At 39.8% G+C, this 27460-nt stretch overlaps 2 protein-coding genes and 1 long non-coding RNA gene across 3 annotated transcripts; all 3 read right to left on the bottom strand.

Annotated features, from left to right (window-relative positions):
• Positions 1–14026: 14026 nt before the first annotated feature.
• On the bottom strand, positions 14027–24547 carry LOC140139230 (uncharacterized). Its single transcript, XM_072161010.1, is given in 11 exon segments — positions 14027–14343; positions 14936–15140; positions 15799–15945; positions 16394–16756; positions 17296–17435; positions 18015–18057; positions 18060–18093; positions 20799–20809; positions 21143–21220; positions 23098–23637; positions 24536–24547. Coding segments are annotated over 11 exon segments (1890 nt in total).
• Positions 18515–20365, bottom strand: LOC140138827 (uncharacterized). Its single transcript, XR_011857070.1, has 3 exons — positions 20238–20365; positions 19708–19917; positions 18515–19218 (listed from the first exon to the last, which is right to left on the bottom strand). It is a non-coding gene; the product is annotated as an uncharacterized lncRNA (long non-coding RNA).
• Positions 24548–24847: 300 nt separating the features above from the next.
• Positions 24848–26640, bottom strand: LOC140138826 (uncharacterized). Its single transcript, XM_072160597.1, has one exon. It carries the CDS (start codon positions 26550–26552, stop codon positions 25128–25130), a length of 1425 nt encoding a protein of 474 aa, XP_072016698.1. The 5' UTR covers positions 26553–26640; the 3' UTR covers positions 24848–25127.
• Positions 26641–27460: the final 820 nt, after the last annotated feature.

Here is a 27460-nt window from a genome sequence, read left to right as displayed (position 1 = left end):
TTAGAAAGAAAATCACACAAGACACATTTTGTTTACACCTTGGATAGCAAATATATTAAATCAACTTCAATGTGAACAAATGTTATGGTACTGATTGGTTTTAAAGGCCTGGGTTCTTATTATTTGACAAATGCACTGAAAGGAATGGCTTGCCTCAATGAGTGGGTCAGTGAATCAATAAAATCCGTAAAAGGTCAAGGTCACATAATAAAATATCAATAAAACATAATAAATAATGCACAACATGTTATCACTGATACTGATGGGGTGTCAAGCCTTGGATCCAAATAATTTTGGTATGTGTAAATTTTGTAATGAAATTAATCTCAAATTGCAATCCTACTGAGTTTCTTACAATGTGGTACCGAAAAGCCAAAATAAAGTTAGGGCCTTAACTCAGCAGGTGGGCCAATGAATCACTGAAACCAATAAAAGGGTAGGGTTACATAATAAAATATCAATAAGACATAATAAATAACAGCACACATGTTATCATTGACACAAAAGAGTCAAGCCTCAGATCAAAATAGATTTGGTATGAATTTCTGCAATGTGCACAATCTCAAAGTGAAAACCTGGTTTCTTTTATGTAAACTGGTACCGAAAAGGCATCGAAAGGGGAAACTTGATTCCGCAGGTGTGCCGATGATCAATAAAAATCAATAAAATCAATAAATATATCAATAAAACATAATAAATATCTTACAACATCCTGTTATTACTGTATAGAGGATCACCTGTAAACATCAACCAGTATTCATAATATGGGGACTTGATTGGTTCCAGCCTAGAGAAAAATCAGTAAAATAGAATCACTGGGGCACATAATAAAATATAAAAAAACAACATACACAATATATTGGAACCAATGTCGGAAATATGTGTGTAAACCCGGGTATGTATGCGTTTTATATGGCCATTTTGTTCATTATGTTTCTGTTTATACGAAGGTGCACCTTGATTTTCACTAGATCTAGTGGACACGAATTTGTCACTCAAGTTTCATATTTCATAATTTCCCCTCAGTATGCTTACTAGGAGATGGGCCCATCTTTCATGTATTTATTTATAAATAAATGCGTTTTACCAGCATGACCTACAACACACAGCGATGGATGACTTTCGTGATCAGCATAATTGCAGCGAAGAACGACAACTCTCTCTCAATGACTGCGCAAAATGTTCCATTTAGCGAAGAAAATCTGTGAATCTTGTCAGCAAAAATCTATCCACTTCTAGTCTAGATCCATGGCAAAGGTCACACACAGCGATTGATGACTTTCATGACCAATATAAATGCAGCGAAGACGACAAATCTCTCTAAATGACTCAAGCAAATGTTCAATTTATCGAAGAAAATCTTCCTCCAGAATTCATCCTGCCATCTCCCAATTTAAATCTCTCGAAGGTCACATAGTTCAACACAGCCGCATGTAAAAATAACCACGATCCCTTAGGCATAAGTTCACACGGTACATTGGTTCATTCATACGGTAACACAGACCGCTGCTCATGCACGCATACATCTACATAACGAGACTCTCCCAGTAATGCGAAAAACAAACAAATCCGCGACGAGCTGTCTGAGCAAAAATAATTGATAGCCCACGGGCTGTGATTGTCAAATGTCAACAAACTGCCAGATGTAAACAAACAGCCGTGATAGTTGATATCAGGTAATGTTATTCATGACAAGGGTTGGATTATTGAAAATACAATTCCGCCACACAACCCCCGTCTCCCTCGAAGCGCTGTCCCAGCGCTGACAAATTGTCAGGCATAATGGGTGTACACATATAACTGTTCCATATTGCTCTTTTGTATGTGTCCATAGCAGTAGCATTTATTCATGTGTTAGTTCGGAGACTGAATGTTCGCTGCCAGCACAAAAAGGTAACATGTATGCAAGTGTACATAGATTAATTAATAGCTGCTTTACAGCGCTCCTTGGTGTGTGTCCATAACAGTGGCATTTATTTTCAGTGTAAAGATCAGCACACAACGTTCACTGTTGGCACAAAAGTTTTCCCTTTGATTCATAACTATAGACTTGAACATCCTTTGCCTTATATACATCACGACACTGGCAAATTTGGTAAACATTACATGGACTGTAGATAATTACATGTAGCACCTTCCACCTGCATAGCACACAACATGTATATAATGGCATACAAAATTATTATCTTTTTCATTGGATACTTTAGTTATAACAGCAAAAGGCACATATTCATGTCAGGCAAAATGAATGAAATGAAGGCACGAGTGGAATGGAAAAATGAATGAATGAGTGAATGAATGAATGAATGGACGGATGTATGAATGATGAATGGATGAATGAATGAATGAATGTATGAATGAATGAATGAACATGACCTGGAATGCACAATCTCAAGAATCAATATTATTGCATAGATCAAAAATACACATTAACACTGATTATCCAAGGTGTAAACTAAATGAGAATGCGAAGATAGAACAAGGAAACTAATAAAACTTGAAATTACGCGAATAATACGCAGAGCATAACAATCGCAAGCCAGCGCTGCACACCGCACTCTGAAAATAGCCAAGTTGGACACCAGTTATCCTCCACTGTAGATACAACTCATGTCAACAGCAAATTTGAGAATAATGCACTTCCAAATCATCACACCGAAAGTTCTGTCGAAGAAATATCACATCCACAACTTGTAAACATAGGTGAAAGTAAATTCTTCATGTCTTTGTAATCTTCAGGTAAATGTCTATATATGCATCTACACCATTCTTAACTTTGGAAGTCACATCATGTTTGCTTTAGTTCATTGATGACTCTCTACAGCAATATTCATCATCATCACCCTCTTCTGCTGAATTGCACACTGACTGATTCCTCTACATGTATATAAATTACATGTAGCATACTGCAGCTGATGTCATGGGCATCAAAATTTCTCACTGACTCACACTTGATCCATTTCTTCTGATTGTTACATCTGATTTCTCTCATGATTATACTTGTCTGCTACTTCTCTTGATATTAGTCACATGATTTACTCTCTCTATATATAATCACTCTCCAGGGTCGTACTGGGACTACCGGAGCCAGGGAGCAAAATGGTCCTTCCTGGTCAGCACGAGCCTGTCATAAATTACTTGAACTGTTGAATTACTTCCGCTTGAATTACTGCCTCTTGAATTTCTGTCTCTGTAATTACTGCCCATACATGTATTTTAATTTCTCTCAAAATCCTAACATCAGTGCTTTGTAACATATGGTAAACTCCGCTTCTGCAGGGGTTTTTTTTTCCTCATTCTCAGCACAATAACACTCCCATGTGGCACGCAGTAGCAACGGCCCGGAAAGGTCCCAACCTACAAGAAAACAGGGTCTACCTACGAAGTCAGCAGACCTGTCCTCCGATCCAACCGAGATTGGCACCACACAGGAGGCTATCAGGGTGATCTCATCTTGGCTTGCTTGGTTGTCACTGGCTGGCTTGCTATTTTTTTTTTTCCTTGACTTGGTTCAGTTACATGTATGTTTTCCTACACTACATATATACAAAATTAGTGCAGCTGGTAATTGCAAATTCTGTCCAGTATTCACAGTATCCATCCTTGGGAGTCTTCAGGGTAATACATGTATCCATCACACAGATCCATCAAAATACTTTGTTGAATCTCTGTCACAATCTCCTTCGGGAGATTACTTCTTCACAGGTACTCTGTACACATAGTCACTTGGACTTCCCTCTGTCGACTTCTGGATAGTGCTCTGGTTGCAACCTACTCTGCTGGCATACGATGATCTTATTGGTTCACAAAACATCTGGAGTCATCCACAGTAATACATTCCTATGTCTAGTAAGAAAATGCCAGCACACATAGTACTGTTGACATCATATTGTCTCTGCTTAGGCTATTACAACAGGAGTTAATATGTCTGATAGTGCTTGTCTAATAAAACTGGGATCATCTTGCATGGCTGGCCAAAAGGATCCATTAGACAAGGTTAGACATTGTCCTCTTCACATCACTCTATAGTCCCGCAGTTATGTGTCATATGTGACTAGATTTCTCTTCTTGTATGTCCCTGACTCCCTGCTCTGTACCCTTGAAAAGTGCATGACTTCCCATCTCCCAGGCAAGAGGGGGGTACTGACTAGTTCACAGTGGATGCTCCTTGATCAGAATTACTTCATATTTACATCTGATTGGTGATACAGTTTGGTTACAGGTACCGAACTGGTGGCTTCCTTGTCCTCTCTGGGTTGCGGCGACTTGGCTCTGCCAGTTTTACTACTTCTTGCTGGCTGCTACTTGACGCCTTCTGACACGGACTTTCTTTTCTAGTCTTCTTGGTTTTTGCTCTTTGGGGCATTCTTCAGCTCTGCTTGGCTATCTGCACTTCCGATAGGCTCATCAGAATCTGGTTCTTTGCTGGGGGTATCTACAACTTCTGTTTCTTGGTTTTCTAGTCTGTCACCACTAATTTCTGGTTCTTTACTGTGCTCTTTCTGTGCTTCAGCTGTTTGTGTCTTCCTCGGATCCTCCCACTGCTCCTTCGACTCATATTTCCAAGGCTGGAGTGGTGGTCCTAGGTATGGCTTTAATCTGTCCACATGCACTACTTTGGGCTTGGAACGGGGCGTCTTCTGAATTCGCCGTACTACATCTGCTAGAACGCTGACTATCTGGTATGGGCCCTGCCATGGCAGGCTAAGCTTCTTGGAGATACCCGGCTTCCGTTGGGGTTCATGGAGCCAAACAAACTGGCCTACTTCGTACTCTGGTTGCTTTGTACTGCGGTCATAATTTCTCTTTTGCCGCCGAACCCCAAGCTGTATGGCATGACGGACACGTTCATAGGCTTCTCTCAGCTTCTCACGCAAATCTTCAGCATAGTCGGTCTGACATTCTTGTTCATGTGGTGGTCCATCAAACATCAGGTCTAGTGGGCACTTCAACTCCCTGCCAAACATCATCATATTTGGTGATTCCTGAGTAGTCTCCTGCACACAAGATCTGTAGGCAAAGCCGAAATAAGGAAGGTAGGTATCCCAATCTCTTTGTCGCTGCAGAGGTTGGATCATCATTGCCAGCGCATTCACCATGGTCCGGTTAAATCGCTCAATGTAGCCATCGGATTTGGGATTATACGGTGTCGTTCTAGTTTTCTTCATACCTCCTAATCTGCACACCTCCTGAAAGACCTTGCTCTCAAAGTTTCTCCCTTGGTCACTATGAATTTCCATGGGAAACCCATATCGCAGGCAAAACTCTTGCACCAACTTATCAGCTACGGTCTCTGCTGTCTGGTCAGGGATCGCATAGGCCTCCACAAATTTGGTAAAGTAGTCCCCTACGACCAAAATGTACACATTACCATTGTCAGTTTCAGGGAGTGGACCTAGTATATCAAGTGCGATGCGTTCCATTGGGCCCCCAACATGGTACTGTTGTAACGGTGCCTTCTTTTTCCTCACAGGTTGCTTCTTCTGGGCACAGGTCTTGCATTGTCGGATGCAGGATCTTACATCTTTAGCCATGCCATTCCAGTAGAATCTGGTCTTTACTCTGGCTAATGTTTTGGTCACTCCGAAGTGTGCTGCTGTGTTGGACATGTGTAACTCTTGAAGAACAGTTGGTCGGAGTCCCACAGGTAGAACAGTCAGCCATTGTGCTGATTTACCATCATCTGCTTCCCATCGACGGGTAAGTATGCCGCCTTTGACTTCTAACAGGTCCCATTGTGCCCAGTAGGTTTTCAGGACTGGTGAAGCTGGTGCGACATCTTCCCATACTGGTCGTGGTGCGTTCTGCTCCTTCCATCTCAGAATATCAGCCATGGTTTCATCTTTTAGCTGAGCTTCCCGGATGTCATTTGGGTTGATTTCTGCTTCCACGGTGACAACATTCACTCTTGCACTTCCTGTCTCTACATTTATACTGTCTTCTTTGCAGACACTTCTTGGACATACTGCTTCTTGGGCAGGTTTACTGTTGTTTGCTTTAGATCGGTCACAAGCCTTTGTTTTCTTCACTGTGGCATCTACCCTGCGCATATCTTGTAGGCTCCACTCATCAGTTAACTGTGGGCTAAACCCCATAGACTCATTATCATCTTCTTCATTGATATGGTTTGTATCTTCCTGACCGATTACTATCATGTTTATTCTCCCAAGATACATAAGTTCGTCTGAATCCTTTACTTGCAGAGTGTCTTCTGTCTGTACACCTATCTCGCTCGTCATCACCTTAGCTTCTCGAGTTGACAGGTTTTGTTTCTGTTCATCATCTTGCAGCTCCATCTTCTTCGCCTCTTCTTCTTCCGCTGCATGCTGTGCTTCCCATCTGGCACACTGGCGACAGGGACGTCTTGATAGTCCGTCTGCATTCTGGTGTTGACGTCCTGGTCTGTACTCTAGTTCTATGTCAAAGTTGGACATAAACTCTAACCATCTAGCCAGCTGTCCTTCTGGGTTTTTGAAGTGAAGTAGCCATCGGAGCGACCCATGATCAGTTCGCACTTTCACCTTCCGGCCTGCTAAGTAATGACGGAATTTCTTCACGGAGTCCACGATGGCCAGCAACTCCTTACGAGTTACGCAGTAGTTCTGCTCTTCTTTCTTCAGGGCCTGGCTAGCATATGCTATAACTTTGTCTTGTCCATCCTGGACCTGCGAAAGCACACTACCAATGGCGAATGCACTAGCATCGGTGTCAAGTATCATCTGTCCTTCGTCCCGTGGATACGCTAAGATTGGGGCACTAATGAGAGCTTGCTTCAGCTTCTGAAATGCTTCCTCACTATCTTCTGACCATATAAACTTTGAACTCTTCTCTATCAGCCGGTGCAATGGTCTGGCGATATCTGCAAACCCACGTACAAATCGTCTATAGTACGACGCTGTCCCCAAGAAACTTCGTACTTCAGTTGTCGTAACTGGTGTTGGCCACTCTCTGATTGCTGCTGTCTTCTTAGGATCAGTATGTATTCCTGCTGCGGAGACCACATGACCCAGATAATGTACTTCTTCCTGGAAGAGATGGCACTTGGAGGGTTTTAATTTCAGGTTAGCTCCTCGTAATCTCTGCAACACGGTGGCCAGACGCTCTACTGATTCGTCCAGAGTTGTGCCCACTACAATAATGTCATCGAGGTACACCAGCAGTGTTTCCCATCTGAGTCCTGCAAGGACTCTCTCCATCAGTCTCTCGAATGTTGATGGAGCGTTGCCTAATCCAGATGGAAGGACGTTCCACTCATACAAGCCACTAGGAGTAGAGAAGGCTGACTTTGCTCTAGCATCTGGGTCTAACTCCACTTGCCAGTAGCCACTTGCTAAATCCAGCGTTGAAAAGAATCGTGCTCCACCTAAGGCGTCGAGTGAATCGTCGATTCGTGGAAGTGGATACGCATCCTTGACGGTGCATTCATTTAATTTACGATAATCTAAACACAGGCGCTGGGTGCCATCTTTCTTCTTTACAAGTACTACTGGGCTACTCCATGGGCTGTCTGAGGGTTGAATCAACTTCCTGTCCAGCAACTTCTTCACTTGTCTTTCAGTCTCTGCTCTTTGTTGTGGCGAAGATCGTCGCAATGGTTGTCTGATTGGCTGGGCACCTCTTGTGTCAATACGATGCTTCACCATCTTATTCCGGCCAATATCATATTCGTCCTTGGAGAAGACATCTTGGTATTCATTTAGCAGTCTTGCCACTTTCTGCTGCTGATCTTTCCTTGGCAGGTCTACAATACTTCTTGCCCAAAGATCCTGTAAATACTCTGGTACTGCATTACTGCACTCATCCTCACCAGACCCTTCACCATCAGCATGACCAATCTCTTCTTCATTAACAGCTGCAACTTTCCCTATCACCACTCCTTCCTTCACCACTCTAACTTCAGTGCTCAGGTTACAAACTCGGATGGGCCAAGTGGCATCAGCAGCGTTGACTAAAGATGCTGCAGCCAGTACTTCTTTCTTTAATACAGGATTTGGTTCTATTACTGCAGGACCTTTGGGCTCCTCTTCAGACTGCTTGATCAATGTTCCCCACACAATCGCTTCACTTCCGGGGGGTATTTGGGTGGTTTGCTTTACGACCACTCTGCCACAGAAAGAACGCTGGGAGAATCTCCCCTGAATCTTTATACCATCAAGCATCAGCTGTGCTTTGCAGACATCAATCCCGGCATTGGTGGCCCGTAGAAAATCCATTCCCAGGAGTGCTGGACCTTCCAGTTTGGCCACCACTACCACACGGTATCTCGATTGCAGAAAAAAGTTCGCCGGCGCTCGTCGCTATCTGGGAGTTTTCACCGTTGGTGGCGCTATACACACAGTGTTAATAATGTAAACAAGACGTGACAAATCCTCTCGCGTAAATATTGACAAGGTCCATTTAGTGAACTGTAAAATCAAATCTGGGGGTTGTATAATGTTTGTGATGGTTTGAAATAAAATTATATTGTTATTTGAGCTTATTTGGAAGGTTTTTGCTGCATTTCGTTTCGTTTTTTCCTTTTTTTAAGCTTCTAGAATGTGTGGCCGGTTCGATGTATGTGACTTATATTCCGCGGTGTCGTATATGCTTGGAGGCTTTAAAACATGCTGATATCAGTTCTTATATTTTAAAAATTCCAGAAAATCATTTATTTATTAATATTTTACTTGATAAATGTACTTTTCTCTTTCGAAAAACGTGAAAGACAGTCTAGTGCCATGAAGTTCAAATAAAATATGCCTCGCGTGAGTACCTACCTTTTCAACTACGTCATCTTGTTGCCACACTCAACTTTATACTGATTAGCGCCCAAAGGTGACGTGTTGCTATACTTGGGGTGTTTTTCATAGATAGGTTTGATTCATTAACGAGAATTGGGCGTAGGAACGTAATGTGTGTACCAATAAACCACCTAATCATGTTAATTGGGCGACAATACAACCAGCAATATAATCAATGAAGGACGCAAGTTATTTGTAGAATCCAAGATTATTAGCAGTAAAAAAATAACAAAACACTTTAAGGCGATGTATTAATATTTCGCCAGGTACGGTATTTTTCAATAAAATTAATGCTTATTGTAATTGTAGAATAAACCCGACTTATCGTCTAGGAAGTCTTTTTTTTATTACTTCACCTGGTAGTAATAATGTAAAAGGATTCCCCGTGTTTTGTTGTTTATACCCCGGGTGTACATATGTCTGGCATGTCTGGCCTTGAAAACGACAGGTGCGCGTATACACAGACGCTGAACGCAAACCACCTGTGTGACATGAATGCATGGTGTACGAATAGGTGTACTGTATTATTCACTATTAAGCATGCTTGTCGTCTGACCAGTTTGAACATCAAACGAACGAATTACGAATGCATTCGATGTCCCATTTTGCTGTAAATATGCTAGAATAAATCAGTCATCGTGGTCATGCATGGCAGTGCAGGATTGATGCCGGCAAACTGAACCGTCGACGAGTGGAAATAATTCAATTAGATCGACAAGTTTGTCTCAGAACATGCACAAATGCTCTGATCACCAGATTCTGCACACGTGTATCCACTCAGGTCAAGCATGGAAATAGTAAATCTCATCTACATTTCCATGGGTCAAGTCAGGTTGAGATTATGAGAATACCAAGAAATGAAGGAGACGTACGACACAGTGCACAGTATAAAAAGTAAGTTCCACTTCCATGTTTATTCTAATCTTACAATGTAGTTTAAAACTTTAGTTTCAGCTCTCTCAACATGCTCAACTGAGTTTTAACATGTCAAAATAACGTTTACAATGTAAGCTTACATGCTCAAGCAATGAGGGGTGGCACGTGGCAGGAGTGCAATAATTATTTGTACCCCATGGGTGGTGAATTCTCAAAATGGTGTGCCAAAAATTGCTCCCCCCCCCCTTTGGCTTTGCCAAAAAATCTTTGCCCCCGGCCCTTTTGACGTGGCAAAAACCTTTGCCCCCCCTTTTGATGTGGCTAAAAATCGTTGCCCCCTCCCTTTACATGAATGCAAGATTTTTGAGAACCTGAATTTAAAATCTTAAATTGTCTTATCATATAATGCGAGCATAGCGATCAGGAAATTTTGCAGAAAATTTTTGCTTTTTTGAATGTGTTCCTGCCAAAAAATCTTTGGCCCCCCTATAATTCACCACCCGGGGGTACACATAATTATTTCAACACCCCTAAATAGCTACAAAATCTACCATATGGGTGCACCATTTGATATGCTGGGGCATTGAGAGTGTTTTGAAAAAAAAATCTTCGCCTGGGCGACAAAAAAAAAAGTCTGTTCTCACGGCGATCGACCCAGATTTTCCAAAATTTGCAAACCAAGTTTTTCTGTACAAATGTATTACAGATTTTGTTGATTTTTGGTGCCGGTCATTTTGCAAAAAAAAAAAAAAAAAAAAAGCCTGACCGAATCTACCCTACTTGAAAGGCCTATCCGCCCATAGAACAAGGGCTTTTTTCCGTCACCTTACTATATCATTTTTCCACGCAGTGACGTTAGTGCACATTTCATTGGACGCATTTTCAAATTGCTTGAAACGTTTTATCAAATTGTTGTTGTACACATGCACTCCCTTAAGGGGGTACTACACCCCTGACCAATTTTGTGCCTATTTTTGCATTTTTCTCAAAAATTATAGCGCATTGGTGACAGGTAAGATGTTTATTATAGGGGCAAAGACTACAACTACTGCACCGAAAATTCAGCAACTCAAGGCAAGTAGTTATTGATTTATTGATCAAATATTGGTTTTCCCTCATTTTTGACTGTAACTCCACAACTGTTGTCTGTGCTGAAATAAAATTTCCAGTGCAGTAGTTGTAGTCCTTGCCCCTATAATATACATATCTTACTTGTCACCAATGCGCTATAATTTTTTTGAGAAAATGCAAAAATAGGCACAAAAAATAGGCAGGGTGTAGTACCCCTAAAGATGCTGCATACAATGTGCATGCATAGGAGCCTACATGTGAAATATCTGTTTCAACATGTTGACTGCCATTATCAGGGTTAAGATGGTATATTAATGAGATTATAGGCCTACACACTACATTTGAATTGAAAAAAAAAATGCCACCCTAGGCGGTGAAAAAAACCAATATTGTAGCCCCACCCCTAAAAACCCACTACAGACAAATGAAATCTGCCATATCCAAGCTCCCATGCACCCGCTGAAAATCAAATGGTGCTTCTGTAATTTCATTTTGGCTGTTATCACTTGTTGCCATGTATTTTTTTTTTTTTAGGGCAACAGTTTGTTTTGTTTGGCACAACACTTTCTGATAATTCGTACACAGTAAGTAAAGTGTAAAACCACTTAATTTCGCCAGCTGCCCTAATTCGCGAAATTAAATACCGGTACCCACAAATTTGGCAGATTTACATTGAATTGTAAACATGAATTCCTGATTTAGCAAAATAAATTCCCATGAAAATTTGGTGATCATTAACATTGAGAATTAGCGAAATTAAGTACTAGCGACCCATTTATTAACACATTTACAGTAGTCCAATGCCCATAAAGGGGCGCTCTGTGATTTACAGCATGCACTCAGCAGGCTTATCTGCAACTTACTCAAAGTACATTTGCGTCAACTTTCTAGCTTTACAGTAGTCCAATGCCCATTTATTAGGTTACACATTTACAGTAGTGCAATACCCATTAAAGGGGCACTCTTTGATTTAACAGCATGCACTCCGCAGGCTTATCTGCAACTTACTCAAAGTACATCAATTTTTTTTTTTTCAACTTTCTAGCTTTACAGTAGTCCAATGCCCATTTATTAACATATTTACAGTAGTCCAATACCCATTAAAGGGGCACTCTTTGATTTAACAGCATGCACTCCGCAGGCTTATCTGCAACTTACTCAAAGTACATCAATTTTTGCGTCAACTTTCTAGCTTTACAGTAGTCCAATGCCCATTTATTAACACATTTACAGTAGTCCAATACCCATTAAAGGGGCACTCTTTGATTTAACAGCATGCACTCAGCAGGCTTATCTGCAACTTACTCAAAGTACATCAATTTTTGCGTCAACTTTCTAGCTTTACAGTAGTCCAATGCCCATTTATTAACACATTTACAGTAGTCCAATACCCATTAAAGGGGCACTCTTTGATTTAACAGCATGCACTCAGCAGGCTTATCTGCAACTTACTCAAAGTACATCAATTCTTGCGTCAACTTTCTAGCTTTACAGTAGTCCAATGCCCATTTATTAACACATTTACAGTAGTCCAATACCCATTAAAGGGGCACTCTTTGATTTAACAGCATGCACTCAGCAGGCTTATCTGCAACTTACTCAAAGTACATCAATTTTTGCGTCAACTTTCTAGCTTTACAGTAGTCAAATGCCCATTTATTAACATATTTACAGTAGTCCAATACCCATTAAAGGGGCACTCTGTAATTTACAGCATGCACTCAGCAGGCTTATCTGCAACTTACTCAAAGTACATTTGCGTCAACTTTCTAGCTTCAGTCGTTTGACGAAGATAAAGTTCCAAAATTGTTGACAGCTGAAATTACAGCACAGGATATTTTACCATGCTGGAATATCACAAAATACCTTCAGGTTCCACTCACAGAAATTGAGGAAAATGAAAAAAATCCATTTTCCCTGGACTAAATACAAAGCTCCTGGGATTTTGAGGAAAAAAAATCCAAAATGTGGGAAAACTGGGAATTTGACTTTGAGTGATCCAAATAACAAGTTTAAACATTTGATAACTGATCAGTTTTAAGCACCCTGCAAACATTTGAAAGTTCAAAGTTTGTACGCTTTCCACGCTGGTAAGGCACGTTTGGTACAATGAAGTTTACAAAAGTTGATTGGGGCACAGAGTTTTGTACCGTATTCATTCCAATAAGCGCATGCCCCAATAAGTGCCCACCCAGGGTATTGTCAATTTGCTAAGGGTACCATTAATGTTGAAGTGACAGATAGACGTTGATACAGTGAAATAGCTGGGAGATTAGAAGTCCTATAATATGTATAACTTTTATTACCAGTGTTTTATTAGTTTTTAAGAAAAATGCAAAAATAGTCACAAATTTATCAAGGGGTGTAGTACCACCTTAAGAAAAAGTGAGGTAAAAAATAAGCGCCCACCCAAAATGACTTTGTTAAGCGCTCTGGGCGCTTATTTGGAATGAATACAGTACCTGTAATTTCTCAACCTTGCAATCCGGGGCTTGCTACATATGTACATGTACTTCACAGCAGTAGGGCATATGTAGGAGACAAAAAAAAACCCTGTTCTACGGGCGGACAGACCTTTCAAATATGGTCGGTCGGTTGTTTGTTTTTTGTAAATATTTTGCACTTTTGTTATTTTGATACATTTTATGCCACACACTCTTTTGCATACATTATGCTAAATTGGTCATCAGCTTTAGGTCCTGATATTACAGTTCCACTCTAGGTTTACGTTAGGCCCTTTTAACTTGATTTCCTGTTTCCTGTCACTTTTTTTGCAGGTCCTAAATAATGAGGCTTCTTTTTCATTATTCATTATTGTGGTGATTTCCATTTCTCACAAATGTGTCTCTTTGGTGCCACCCATACATCTGTATGCAAGGGTTTGTAGGCAACCAAGACATTTGAAGCTGTCAAAATGAATAGGGGATCACCAACCACTGAATTGTTTATTCACTGCTTCCAAAATAATTTTGCGGTCCATTTTCAGTTCGAAGAGCACCAAAAAATGTTTCGGAAAAAATTCTGAAGCACAATTTAACCAAATAATAAATTTTTCAGATTCTTGATTCACAAATTCAGGCGAAATTTCATAACATGCGCAGGTGAATAGAGAATCAGGGATTCAAGTTTCAAGGGCATTTATGTGATTCATTTCAAGCTCAAGTTTGTAGGTGACGTCAATGGTTGTGCCCCAAGCGTAACGGCAAACCGCTGCTGTATGTGTGCTTGTACTTTGCACAATTTTGTGCAAAAAATGTCTTACTTGGGAAAATTAGGCAGATTTGTTTTTTGCCTTATGATTACATTTCATGCTTCCTTTTTCTTTGTTTCTTGACAGATTTTTCAAGGACAGCAGGATGGTGGTTGACTAGGTGAGTTTTCATTAAAAACTCATTAAACTTGATCGGCTGATGCTGCAAAGGATATGCCCTTCTTGAGTCTCTGTTTTGTTCTGCATGGGAAGCCTCACCTCCTGATTCATTAAGCTTCCCCAAACCAGCTTGGAAAGATTGAAGTTGGCGGGTGGTATGATCTTCCAGCATATGCATTTTTAATGAAACTCTGGCTTGTGGGAAGTTTTCTCTGTATAGGCGTAGAAATCTACGGATCGCTTCACCTGTGTAGGCAAAAGATTCACAAAATTTCGAAAATAAGTAAAAATATTTTGCTTTTCCTGTTTTTTATATGGTATCCTTTTTCAATGTTTTTTAAAATAAGGTGTACCTTTTGTGAATTCCCCCTTCAAGCTATGGCTCTGCAATAGAGGATATACTGAACATGCAATAAATTTACACAATTTCATATTGTTAATTCTTATCTTAGGCAGTTAAATATTATTTTTTATGAACTAAAGAATTTTTGTACACTGTTTTGAACAAAAATTTATTTGAACAAAACTCCCCTATTTCAAAATATAACTTTAAAAAAAATTTCATTTCCAAATATTGGGATCGATGCAATTTTCCCAGACTTTGTTTTCATCATTGTGATCACAGTCTTGCCAGACCCTGGTGCTTATCCATGTAATTAAAGCATTTAAAACAATGTAGTCTTTCCAAACGCTATAGTTTCCAAATTATTACAACATATATTAGTCAATTAATGTAGCCTTTACAGATCCTAGTTTTCATGTCTGTGCACCATTGTTTATACCATAGTAGTCTTTCCAAACCCTGGTCTGAAAATAACCACTTTCTTTAAAAACACACCTGCTTTCACTATTTCAGTGTCATCAAGGTTACCACCCTGGTTTATAGCAGCATGGACATCAGCATAGGAGTGGAAGATATCATCATACTTGGCTTTTATCTGAGCTGCTTGCCTCCAAGCTTGTAGTGGAATATCTTCTGTTGTGGAATCCATCAACTGCAAAGCCGCTTTAGCTTGTCCAGCGAGGTCTTGAATGGGAGCAGGCTGAAAGTTGATTTCAAATGGGAATAAAGTACAACAGCAAAGCATACAAACACATTCTTTGTGTGACTAATATATGTACATACGAGTATTAATGCCATTGCAACAGGATGAAGTCATTGTACAATTTACATTGTACATGTGTAGATAGCACATAGGAAAACATGCAGAAGAATGGAAACCATTTAACATCAGCAAGGATGAAGCTAAGAAGCTCTGTAAGCAAGCAGTAAGTATGATAATATTCATTAGGCAAAAAAAAAAAGGTTCGTCTCAAAGCTAGCGCGCGTTTTAACATCGCACGATTTGACAAAAAAGAAAAAATGCAGATTTTTTTTTTATTTAAAAAAAAAAAATTTTATAGTTTTTTCCAGAAAAATCGGCGAAAATCAGGCTTTTTTCTCAAAATACCATGAAAAAAGTCGGGGGAAAAAAAAATCGCCTTTCGCATTTGTTTGTAAATTTCTCGTGAGCTTTGAGACAAACCTTTTTTTTTTTTTTTTTTTTTTGGCTTTTTATAAACATCCACAAAACCGAATGCTGCAAAATGAATACGTGTATGCACGACATAAAAAAAATGTCGAAAGTCATACAACATTCGTTTTGAATTTAAGCAAATTCAGCGGAATTTAAATTTCCTGTATGGCATATATATTGTTACCTTGCATAACTTGTTGATGTGGTTTCCCACAAAGGACTTGCCGTGGTAGGCCTGCCTTTCCACGTGGTGTTTCTTCAGGACTTGGTCCAGGGAATTGGCTATGGGACCTTTCCCAAACTTTAGCCCGACCTCGTGTTTTGCTTCTTCCTGGAAATATAGAATTTGAAAAACAACAAACAAAAGTAATTTTAATTATGTACACTATTTTATTTAGCAAAAAATTTAAAATTACCATCATGAAAATGAAATGAGCAAAACTTGTTTATCGATTTAGTACTGCGATCTTGTTCAGTAATGTTCACTATATTACACTCTACAACACAAGCTACATGTACATCTTGTGCATCAACAAGCGTGTACTGCAATGACGACGTCGCTGCAGCTGGTACTGTGAACATGATACAATGTTGACGGCATCAAGGAACCTATGAAATTCAGCGCTGCAAGCTAACAACAGCCCTTGTCCAAGAATTTTTAACCCTTCCACTAAATAAGCGCCTCTATAAATTTGAGTACCAGTAATTCTTTTTTCAATGTTTCATAAAGTCTATGCGCTACATTTCCATATCAACAATTTAATATTACAGAATCCTACCAGAGACTTGATCTTGTCCTTAATATTGTTCATATCCTCAATCATGTCCATGACATGGTCTGCCAGATCTGTTGGTTCTTTGGTTTCTTTACTTTGTTGAAGGAGTCGAAGGGGCAGCTCTTCCATGACTTCCTCCAATGCATCTTCTTTCTTACTGATCTCCTCCTGTAGATGTTTGTTAGCTGCTACCTTCCTGCTGATTGACTGCAGGAAGTTGCCCTCAGCCATAGTACTTGTATCTCCCTCCAACTCCCCAACAAGACTGTTGTAGATGAGTACATCAATATCATGGCACTCTTGCTCCAATTTTTCATACAGGTTCTTATAGATCCCAAGGCCAACATGAAGTGTTGGCACAACAATCTGAGGGATTTAGAAGATAAGAAAGAGAATCAGAGAACCGTGTTAATGAATATTTTACATAGGCGGTGGAAGCAGTATGGATGTGTTACGGTACCCAAATATTTTTCCATGGGAGAAGTACAGTCCCCCCAACAAATCCTAATATAATGCTAAAAAAAAAGTTTGGTTGCCCTCGACCGACCGACCCAAAGAGTTGGAAATCTTGTGTCAGTTTTTTTTTTTTCAATCACTTTTTTAGAAGAAACCTTAAATTTGGACAGAATCAAGGACTTTTATATTGGTTATTCACTCATTTTATTTATTAAATGCGTATGACTGAAAACAAGAAGTATTTCCAAAACCACACAATTTATTTACCATAAAATGATCAAGCATCAAAATTTTCTTCATTGGGACTTAAACAGTCTGAAATTGTCCCAGTAACATCAGAAAGAAATATCTCAATGCTTCACCCTGCTAAATTTTAATATTTCCTCCATCACTGATGTTTTAATTCAGAATAAAAAACTTGATATATCATTTCAGAAATTGGTGCTTACATCTTCTGGTTCAATTGGAAGTAACGGCTCCCTGACTATGCTCTTGCTTACAAGTTTAGCCCTTGGCTTCGCGCTACCATCAGCGGTGTATCTGGCGTAGTCATCAGCCAAGGACTGCAGGCTTCTGACAGGGAATGGGTCTCGCCATCAAGCTCCCCTGGACCTTTTAGTGGCACCTGCCATTCACTGTATGACCCTTCACAATAAGGACAGGCATAGAGAGCTGTAAAAATAATTAAAAGAAAAGAAAGATTGCCTCAACATCCCATGGGCAAACATACCGTTTAAAATGCAAAGATTATTTTGGTTCTCACTTCTCAACACCGCCTGTGTCATTCTTTTGATTTTAAATTAAAGCTCCAAAAATTCATAATGGTGATAAAAATTTCATTAGGCCATGGAAAAATAAACCTTTACCAACCCAGAATTTGCATTTTGGGAGAATTTTTATTTTTGCTAAAGTCATGTACATTTTGTAAAATAAGCTGTTTTTTTTACCAAAATTATTTGATTACGACTAAAAACTTTTGAAAAAATTCAGAACATTTTCAAAATGTTGAAGGGTGAGAAATAGAAATTCCTTATAAGTGCTTTTCTGGCAAAATGAGATTTTGGTGCCAAAATAATCCTGACCCTACATGTACTTGAAAAGTATGCCGACCCATAAAACAGGGTTTTGGACACTTCAGCAACATCATTTGCTAAATAGACATACATACCATTGCATCCTAGGATGCCATATGACTTGCATATGAACTCTTGCAGTCCCCATATAATAGAAGCCTGACTTTTCTGTTTCTGTAAAATAGTAAAATTATATTGATGTTGGAAAAACAGTTTTTACATGATCAGGTCGAATAAGATTGTTTGATTGGCGTAACATTAAAACAAATAGGGTAGGTCGGTCGGCTTTTTTTTTTACACACACACATTTTAAGCTGTAAATTGCATATAAAGGCTTTGGAATTTTTTTGTACTTTTTTTTAAATTTCATTTAATTTTTTTAATTGAAAAAAATGTTTGCAAGAAAATCTAGGGTCGGGCCTATTTTTAGGGTCAGTCGGGTTACGCCAATGAAACAATTTTTGTTTAGGCCTTATCAAAGAAAATTGGGACTTTCTATATTATAACCTTGTAGTTCGCATACCGTAATTGAGTCAACTTTCAGTGCAGAGAAGCAATTATGGAATAGTGAAGTTAATGTTATAGTTAAAGGGGCACTTCGTGATCCACAGCCTCATCCCCCACTTTTCTCAAAAAAAGTTGAGATTTTTATATCACTGGAATACTCTGGCTACATAATGTTTATGTACAAAATATTTCTTGCAGATTAATTCGTTTAGCAAAGATATCACGAAATTTGAATTTCGTTCTGGTGCACCAGAACGAAATTACAACGTATTGTCTATGGAGCAGTGTAATACACATAATCATGCATAACTCGCAAACGCAAAATCGGAATCAACTGAAATTTTGGGAATATGCTTTTTTCGTGGATATGTACTGAAAATGTCATAAAAAGAGGATGCTAGGATCACGAAATACTCCTTTAATACAAATCAAATTATTTAGTTGTACCATACAGGCTACTTGTATTTCCCCAAGAATATCTTCATGGATGATCTCCAAGAATTATAGTACCAGTATCACATATTTTTAAATAATTACCTCCATGTCATTTTCTTTACATTGTCCAGTTGGTGCCGCAGGATTTCCATTGCAATGGTGATGTTTGTGATGCTGTCCGGCCCCTCATAACACCCAAAATTGATGGTGTTATCCACCGAATTTGGTGCGTTGGCGTTGACAATCTGAAAATTAAATTTCATGGTTGGTGTTGGTCTACCACCCTTGTCTGCTCCAATCTTTATCCAGATCTCATTGTCTGGTATAAGACCGTTGTGTGATGTAAGATTTCCATATCTGCAGGTCAGTTTAAGTTCAAGGGAAAAAAGAAAAAGATGGATTTTACATGTACACTATAAATGTACGTACAAGCAACCAACAAAGTACCGGTACATACATGTACTCTTCAAGCAGAGGCCATTTATTTGGATTTTTTTTTCTATGATCAAAGAATTGTGCATTGTAATTGAACTTTGCATACTGACGTCAATGTAGTCTTTCCAGACCCTGGTTCTCAAAAATTGCAACCATGCTGTGTACTAGCTTTCCAAGCCGTTGTTCCATGAATAAGAGTTTTTTCTTCACACATCATTTAAATCAGCTGTATTGTATGTGCATGCTTGTGGGGTTTTTTTTTGGGTTGGGGGGGGGTGGTGGCGTAACCGGCATTGTTCGTTAAAACAAATAAAAATACCGAAGGGCATTGGGCTAGATGCGCTATGGCTTTCACATTCTTCAGTTCACAGATATTAGAGAAATAAAATTTCTTTTGTATATGTCACATACTTGTCATGATGGTCCAGGTGATTCTTGATGAGGATTTCAAGGTCTTTAACATAGGCCATGGGGGTTGGCTTAGTGACTATACCCCCAGAGCCAGAAGCATCATCACACTGGTAAACCATTGGAACCATCTCTGCTTGCAAGTTGTCATCTATGAGCTGGTCTCTTCTCTTGGTCATTGCATACTCTGAGGCAATGTGTTTGCCTAGGTACCTGAAAAGTGGAAAAGTTGAACTTAAATATGCATGATGATCACTCTGATTGGTGGGAGGGTGGGGGCAATTAAAGCCATGACTCAAGAGTGACATTTGGTTTAAAATGTATGTACACTGCATAAATGTGCTGGTAATTTAACCCAACCTGTAAATTGTGAATTTTGAAAACTATGTTGGCCTATATACAGGCACATAGCCATGATCAATGTATGTACAGTATGGGGTGCACATTTAAAAACCATAAACAGGGGTGCAGGGGCCCTGCTGTGACTTTTTAATGGGGTCATATGGTTGTGAAAATAAATGGAGCAAGCGTACCATCTATGTGCTCGCATTGATTGCCAGGATACTTGCATATCTCTCATCATAGCCAAGCAGGTGTCAACGTCTAGTTTGCTTATGTTCCTGTCTATTTCATCATTAAGTTGCACCTGTGGCTCTCCTTTGCTGACTGTGTCTCGGTATGCAGCTATATCTCTGTAAAATGAAAACAATTCTTCAATATAATTGTGTATCACTTCCCTTTGACTTCATACAATCATTCAATCAAGTATGAGTACGTGAGCGTGAGTATGTAGCATGTTCTATAATAATTTGAGAACGAGATTGCAGTGCACGCAACTACATGTAAAACGGAATTTAGCAGGTTTTCTTCATTCCAGGAAAAAGGGCAGTTTTCATGATGGTAACTGAATTTTTGCTAAGTAAAACATTGTTTAATTATTAAAATAATATTTAACTGACTATGAATGATAATAAACAATAGGAATGTTTGTTTTTACTATCCTCTTCTGTATAATAGACGACATGCATGTCCAATATTTAATTGTACTTGATACCAACTGCGCTGGCATCCACTACTCAAAATATTGGACACGCCTCTTCGTTACCTGTAACAGGGTAGAGAAAGTAAAAACAAAAATTCCTATCATTTATTCTCTAATTAATTCCAGTTCATATGCGCACAAATTTTGACCTAAGGCAACAAAAATTTTACACAAGTGGACAGGCTTTGAAGTAAGGTCAGTTTGTCAGGATTTTAAAGTTGAAAATTAATCAATTTTGTCCAAAAAAAAACAACCTGATTTTACCTGATTGTAGCAAAAAAAAAAAATAATAAAATAAAATAAAAAATCTCCCACAATACAAAGTCTGGGCCGTGAAGTAGGGTAATTTTCCATCGCCTATACTGCAAAATTAAAGTGCAATATCAGAATACTTGCTTGGTTCTCTGATGGAGGCGGCTTGGTAATTTCCAACGATGATTTCCTTGGCTGAACAACTTGTTGGATTCTCACAGGCTGAAAATAAAAACAAGTTATAATCAAAATTAATTAAAAGTGCTTTTCAGTTAATGTTATTATGACTCAAATTTAACATTCACCTATTTTTTTAGAAGTAAAACCTGCCAAATGATACTGGCTGTGTACCTGGAATTTTCAGAAATATGAACCGATGCATTTTTGGGGCGGGTACCGTAGTCCGGTACCCAAGTACCCAAAATTGCATACTTTATGTAATACGGTGCATGTAATTTTTAACAACAAAAATTTTTCACTGGTTTTGTAGTGTCCCTGGACCTAAAAAATGATCCTGGATCTGTGCTCTAATGCATTTAGTATGACATTTATTCAGTATGACAGTTATCACTTTGCATATAATTAAAAACACATTTTTTTTGGAAGTCAAACATTTCACCAAATTTAGCGCCGCATTTGAATGGAGCGTTTTAACCCTTAGCGCAATTTGAGTACCATAATAGGTAGCATAGTAAAACTATATATTTTCTGAATGCTTTTGATGTGGGTATTGCAAAAATGGAGTCTATTTTGATGTAGGGTAAGGCATTTTAAAAATAGGACAACTTGATCTTTGGTAATTAAAAAAAAAAAAATTACCTCTATAACTTTATATATTTTTCTTAGCACTGCCCCTACTTCAGAAATAACTGCATTTTTGGATTCCTCATGAAATTTCCATTCAGAATATGTATACTTTGACTATAGCAGCATGTACAGGTACTGAAATAATTAATTCGAAAAAAAAAAAAATGATCATGCGATTTTTCAAAAAATATGCAACGTCCGGCAAAAATCCCCCAACTCAAAACACATGGCCATATTTAATTTGTGGTCCAGGACCACTGCAAAACCAAAAAAATTAGTAAATAAATAAATTAGAAAAAAAAACCAATCCAGGTAAGAAATCACGGTCGGGTACCCGAAAACCGCCTGAAAATTGTAAACCCGAAAAACAGTATTTCCCATGAGCAAGCTTAAAAGCGCAGAAAGATCACTAAGCTGCGAAACGGCATTCGCTGTGAATGATGGCATGATTTTAAAATGGATACAAATTCAATGCAATTCGAAATCATTTTAGACTATGACATGAACACAGTTATCACTTTTTCGGAAGTCAAAGCATTTGGCCGAAAAACCAAAAAAAATATATATATAAAAAAAAAAAAGAAAAAAAAAAATTCCAGGTAAGAAGCTGCTCACTCTTACCCGGATAGTGAAATCTCAGCCGGTACCCGAAAACCGCCATAAATGCCAAGCGTAAAACAAGCCCAAAAGGATCGCAAACCCGCAAAACAGCATTCCCAGCGAACAAGCGCAGAAAGATCACAAAGCTGCGAAATGGCATTCACTGTGAGCGAGCACAAAAAAAAAATGCAACATGATAATTAATTTGTGGTCCAGGACCACTGCAAAACCAAAAAAAAAAAAAAAAAAAAAAAAAAAAAAAAAATCCAGGTAAGAAGCTGCTGTGTGCTGACTCTTACCCGGGAAGTGAAATCTCAGTCAGGTACCTGTAAACCGCATATGCCAAGTGTAAAACGAGCCTAAAAGGATCGCAAACCATAAAGCGGCATTCCCAACAAAGCTACTGAAACAGCATTCACTGTTCATGTAAATGAGCACAGAAAAAAAAACAAAGCGATAACTGATTTGTGGTCCAGGACCACTGCAAAACCCCCCAAAAATAAATTTTAAAATTTTAAAAAATTTATAAAAAAAATCCAGGTAAGACTCACTGACTCTTACCCGGGTAGTGAATTCGAAATCTCGGTCTGGTACCAGAAAACCGCCTGAAAATGCCAAGCGTAAAACAAAACTTCTTTTTTTCGCAACTAAGATTTTTTATTTAATTTAAAATAATTTATTGAATATATTACCATTCCTCTTGTCCGCAGGTGAATGCTCCGATCTTTGGAAGCCTTCAGCCGCAGCCACGTCCATTTGTCCATCAACTGCGTGAGCTTCTCTGGAATTGGCTGTCCTGGCGGGTGTTGTTTTGCAAATGAATTCAACGTTTCAGCTGCAGCTGATATTGGGGATAATAATTGACTTGAGGTGGCTTTCTGTTGTTGCGGTGGTTTTATGCCAGCACATTTGATCACTGTTGGACACTGGTGGTCACTTAAGTTCTTCAGCATGCCACTTACACCACATCTTGTACAGAAGACAGATAGATTTTGAAGTTGAACATTTAGCAGATTTGGACATTGTTTAACAGAATGATATGATATTGATTGCCTACAGACAGGACACGGGGCAGATACTTCACGGTGAAACTGGAATAAAGATGTGAGGCAGTCAGAACAGAACGAATGTTGGCATTCGGTGTAAACAGGATTTGACAAAATACAGAGGCACAAACTGCAAATAAAGAAATCCCTGTGATCCGAGTGTACGATGTCTTTGTCAATATCTAGCTGAGGATAATGTGGTTGGCGAACAGAAAATATTGAATGAACATGTGAAAATATATCTGATTTATCGGTTTCATAAGGAAGTTGCAATTCAGTTAATTTTGGGATCCCAACAGTTGTTGCCGGTAGACGGTTAAACTTATTGTAATCTCCTTTTATACCACATGAAAAGTGACTGTACAATGAACAAGATTCACACGTTCCAGTTCGTGAATGCTTTTGCCAGTTGGGTGGGCTGAAGTCCCCAGGTTGATATTTTCGTGTTGAACTCCTAAAGTGATACACTTTTCTCAGACATTTATGACATATTTTTTTAGGATGAATGTCCTGGTCGTCCTTCCATACATTTATGTTCCAAATTGCTTGCAGCTCCTTTGCTACTGAACATGTATCACTCGATAATAATTTAGCCTTCTTAGTAGAAATATATGCACTACAAACTCTGCACAGATGATCCAGTGCCTTTGCGTGGTTTCCATTTATCATAAAACATCTAAAACGTTGTATTTATGAATAAAAATGTCAAAATAATGCGTGAAACACGAATATATCACCCTCTGTCAAGTCGCCATTGTCCCCGGTGCCTCAGCGCTGACGAGTGCACAGTGAGCGCCGCATACGGCTCCCGCATGCATTGCGCCGTAGCACCGAGTTACTATGCATTACACGGTGAACACCGCAAAAAATAGTGCGAATAAAATCACGGAAAATAAGGAAAATACTGAAGGCAATTTTATTTCATTATAATTTTTTATTTGGGAAATATATTATTTTTCATTACATTCACTTCGATTTTACTTTTGTGCTGTTATTTTCGTGCAACATGGGGTCATTTTTTGGTGATTTTGGATTTCGAAATTTTATCGCGGTAATGGCGCGATAACCGGCGAAAAATATTTACCGGACTGGCCATTATGACTAAATTACAGCTTTTATTTTCGGGATTTTGCAAGTGTCATGGGTATTTACTAGTAAAATAAACCATTTTACAACTAATAAGAGACGAAGAATGCTTTCACTGTGTTTTTTAATTGAGTTTTATTGAGTTTTCTATTTCCATTTTTTACAATCGTCTGTACGAGTGCAGTGTTTACATGTCAGTCTCTGTGACGTCATGACAAGGGGAATCCCCCACTGGAGGAAATAATTACCAACCGATAAACAATAACACTTTATTCTCAGAAATACACGCGATCGAGATACCGTGACCAGGACACACCTCCATACTGGCCCTATTTGTATATCCATCCGGGCACATCCCAAGTGTGGCAAAGGGGACCCATCCGCCTGCACAATCTCCCAGTCCGTGGTGAGTTCCGGTCTGCAGGATTTGGGGAGTGAGTGATACATCTCTGGCGTGATCACTGTGCGCTCTGACCCAGAGTCTACCAGAAAATCCCCACTCACCCCCCGAATAAAGCCCTTTACGAGAATCCCGGCCCCCAAATTTATTGTTGTATTGACTTTGATTGGTTTCTTTCGCCCTCCACTCCCTACAGCCTCCTCCCGGGCTCCTGATTCGGCTGTGGCAGGTTTCCCTGCATTTGTGTTTCATTACATTCAGGCTGCAGATGTCCATAATTCCCACACAAAAAGCATGGTCCACGCTGTGGACAGCGACGGCCTACATGTCCTTCTTTGCCGCACACGTGACACCGCCGCTGCGGACAGTTTGGTCTGATATGGCCGTCCTGACCACACTGGTAACACTGCACCATAGACGATCGCGGTGCTCTTCGGATCCACGGTGGCTGTTGACTTGGTGGACCTCGCTGTGGAGCTTGTGATCTCTCATAACCTTCATGGCCATACTGGTAACTCTGCACCATAGGTGGTCGCGGTGCTCTTCGGATCCACGGTGGCTGTTGGTTTGGCGGACCTTGCTGAGGAGCTTGTGACCTCTCATGACTTTCATGGCCACACTGGCAACACTGTACAGGTTGGGCTTGTGTCCATGGCGGCTGCTCCTGTGGCAGTTCTGGCTCTGGCGCAGGTGTGGTCATTGGTACAGATTGGCTGACTTGATGGACCGCACTTCGCTTGCGGCGCCCTTCCATGGCGATAAATGATTCGGCCTCTAAGGCCGCCTCCACTGCGTCGTCCAATGTCTGGCAGTGGGCCCGGTGTATAGCGTATCGCATTTCCCCATCATCTACTGCCTCTTTGAACTGATCTTTCGCCAGTCTTTCTCGCATGTGTGGTGGCGCCTCAGGATATGCTTGGTCCACCAACTCCGACACTGCCTCGCCAAGCTCTCTTAGTGTCTCCTTTGGTCTCCTCCGCCGACCCTTCAGCTGCAATAAAAACGAGTCTGCTAACTTCCCGGGGCCATACCGCTTTTCCAACCGCTGTAGTAGTTCTTCTATTGTGTGTGCCCTTCTGCGCCCCGTGTAATAGTCAACTGGGACGGGCTGTAGTACCTTGCATGCAGAATCTCGCAGACTTGCTGCCAAGTAAGCCGCAGCCTCCTTATCCGTCCACGCATTAAGTTGCCAGCAGGCCCTGAAATGCGATTCATATTCTCTCCAAGGTTTGCTGCCGTCAAAACGGTCTGGTTCCTTTGTTTTTCTATGACTATGGGCAACGGGGACTACTGGCGCCGGCGCTGCCATGAATGGATTGTTCACAACCGCAGCAGGTACCGATGGTGAATGTGTTAAGAATGGATTCACTCCAGACGGCGACGATTGAGCATGACTTAATACGAATGGATCCACTGCAGACGGCGACGATTGAGCATGACTTAATACGAATGGATCCGCTGCAGACGGCGATGATTGAGCATGACTTAATACGAATGGATCACCTGCAGACGGCGACTCACTCGCCACATTTGACCTGGTAACAAACGAATTCGCCGGCGAATGGTGTGGCTGGTGGTCTTCCAGCAGACAAGCGTTCTCGTCGTCAGACCACATGTTGACTTAAACAAATATGATGACGATAACCTAGACCTGGACTCACACCGGAAGATCCCACTTCTGACACCAATGTAACGGCATTTGGTCCGATGCGGTCTGGCAGTCGGGGTTAGGGTCAGGTACAGAAACCTGGCCAATCCAGAGTGAGGGCGCAGAGCTAGCGCAAGGAATGGATAATATGTACATGTGCGTATCAAAACGGGATGGGCGACCACGAGCGCGTGTACCAAAGTGAATGTGCCTACACGACGCTCTTCCGATCTACACCCTGTACCTCGGTCCAATACGCACCTTGAAACAATGCTAAAAAAGGGCGCTTGCTTGCTTATTACTGATTAATACTACTTTTTAGAAAGAAAATCACACAAGACACATTTTGTTTACACCTTGGATAGCAAATATATTAAATCAACTTCAATGTGAACAAATGTTATGGTACTGATTGGTTTTAAAGGCCTGGGTTCTTATTATTTGACAAATGCACTGAAAGGAATGGCTTGCCTCAATGAGTGGGTCAGTGAATCAATAAAATCCGTAAAAGGTCAAGGTCACATAATAAAATATCAATAAAACATAATAAATAATGCACAACATGTTATCACTGATACTGATGGGGTGTCAAGCCTTGGATCCAAATAATTTTGGTATGTGTAAATTTTGTAATGAAATTAATCTCAAATTGCAATCCTACTGAGTTTCTTACAATGTGGTACCGAAAAGCCAAAATAAAGTTAGGGCCTTAACTCAGCAGGTGGGCCAATGAATCACTGAAACCAATAAAAGGGTAGGGTTACATAATAAAATATCAATAAGACATAATAAATAACAGCACACATGTTATCATTGACACAAAAGAGTCAAGCCTCAGATCAAAATAGATTTGGTATGAATTTCTGCAATGTGCA

Source organism: Amphiura filiformis, chromosome 18 (assembly GCF_039555335.1).
Source record: "Amphiura filiformis chromosome 18, Afil_fr2py, whole genome shotgun sequence".
Taxonomy (NCBI): domain Eukaryota; kingdom Metazoa; phylum Echinodermata; class Ophiuroidea; order Amphilepidida; family Amphiuridae; genus Amphiura; species Amphiura filiformis.
Note: the sequence above shows the minus strand (reverse complement) of the source record. Positions and strands in the feature narration are given on the sequence as shown.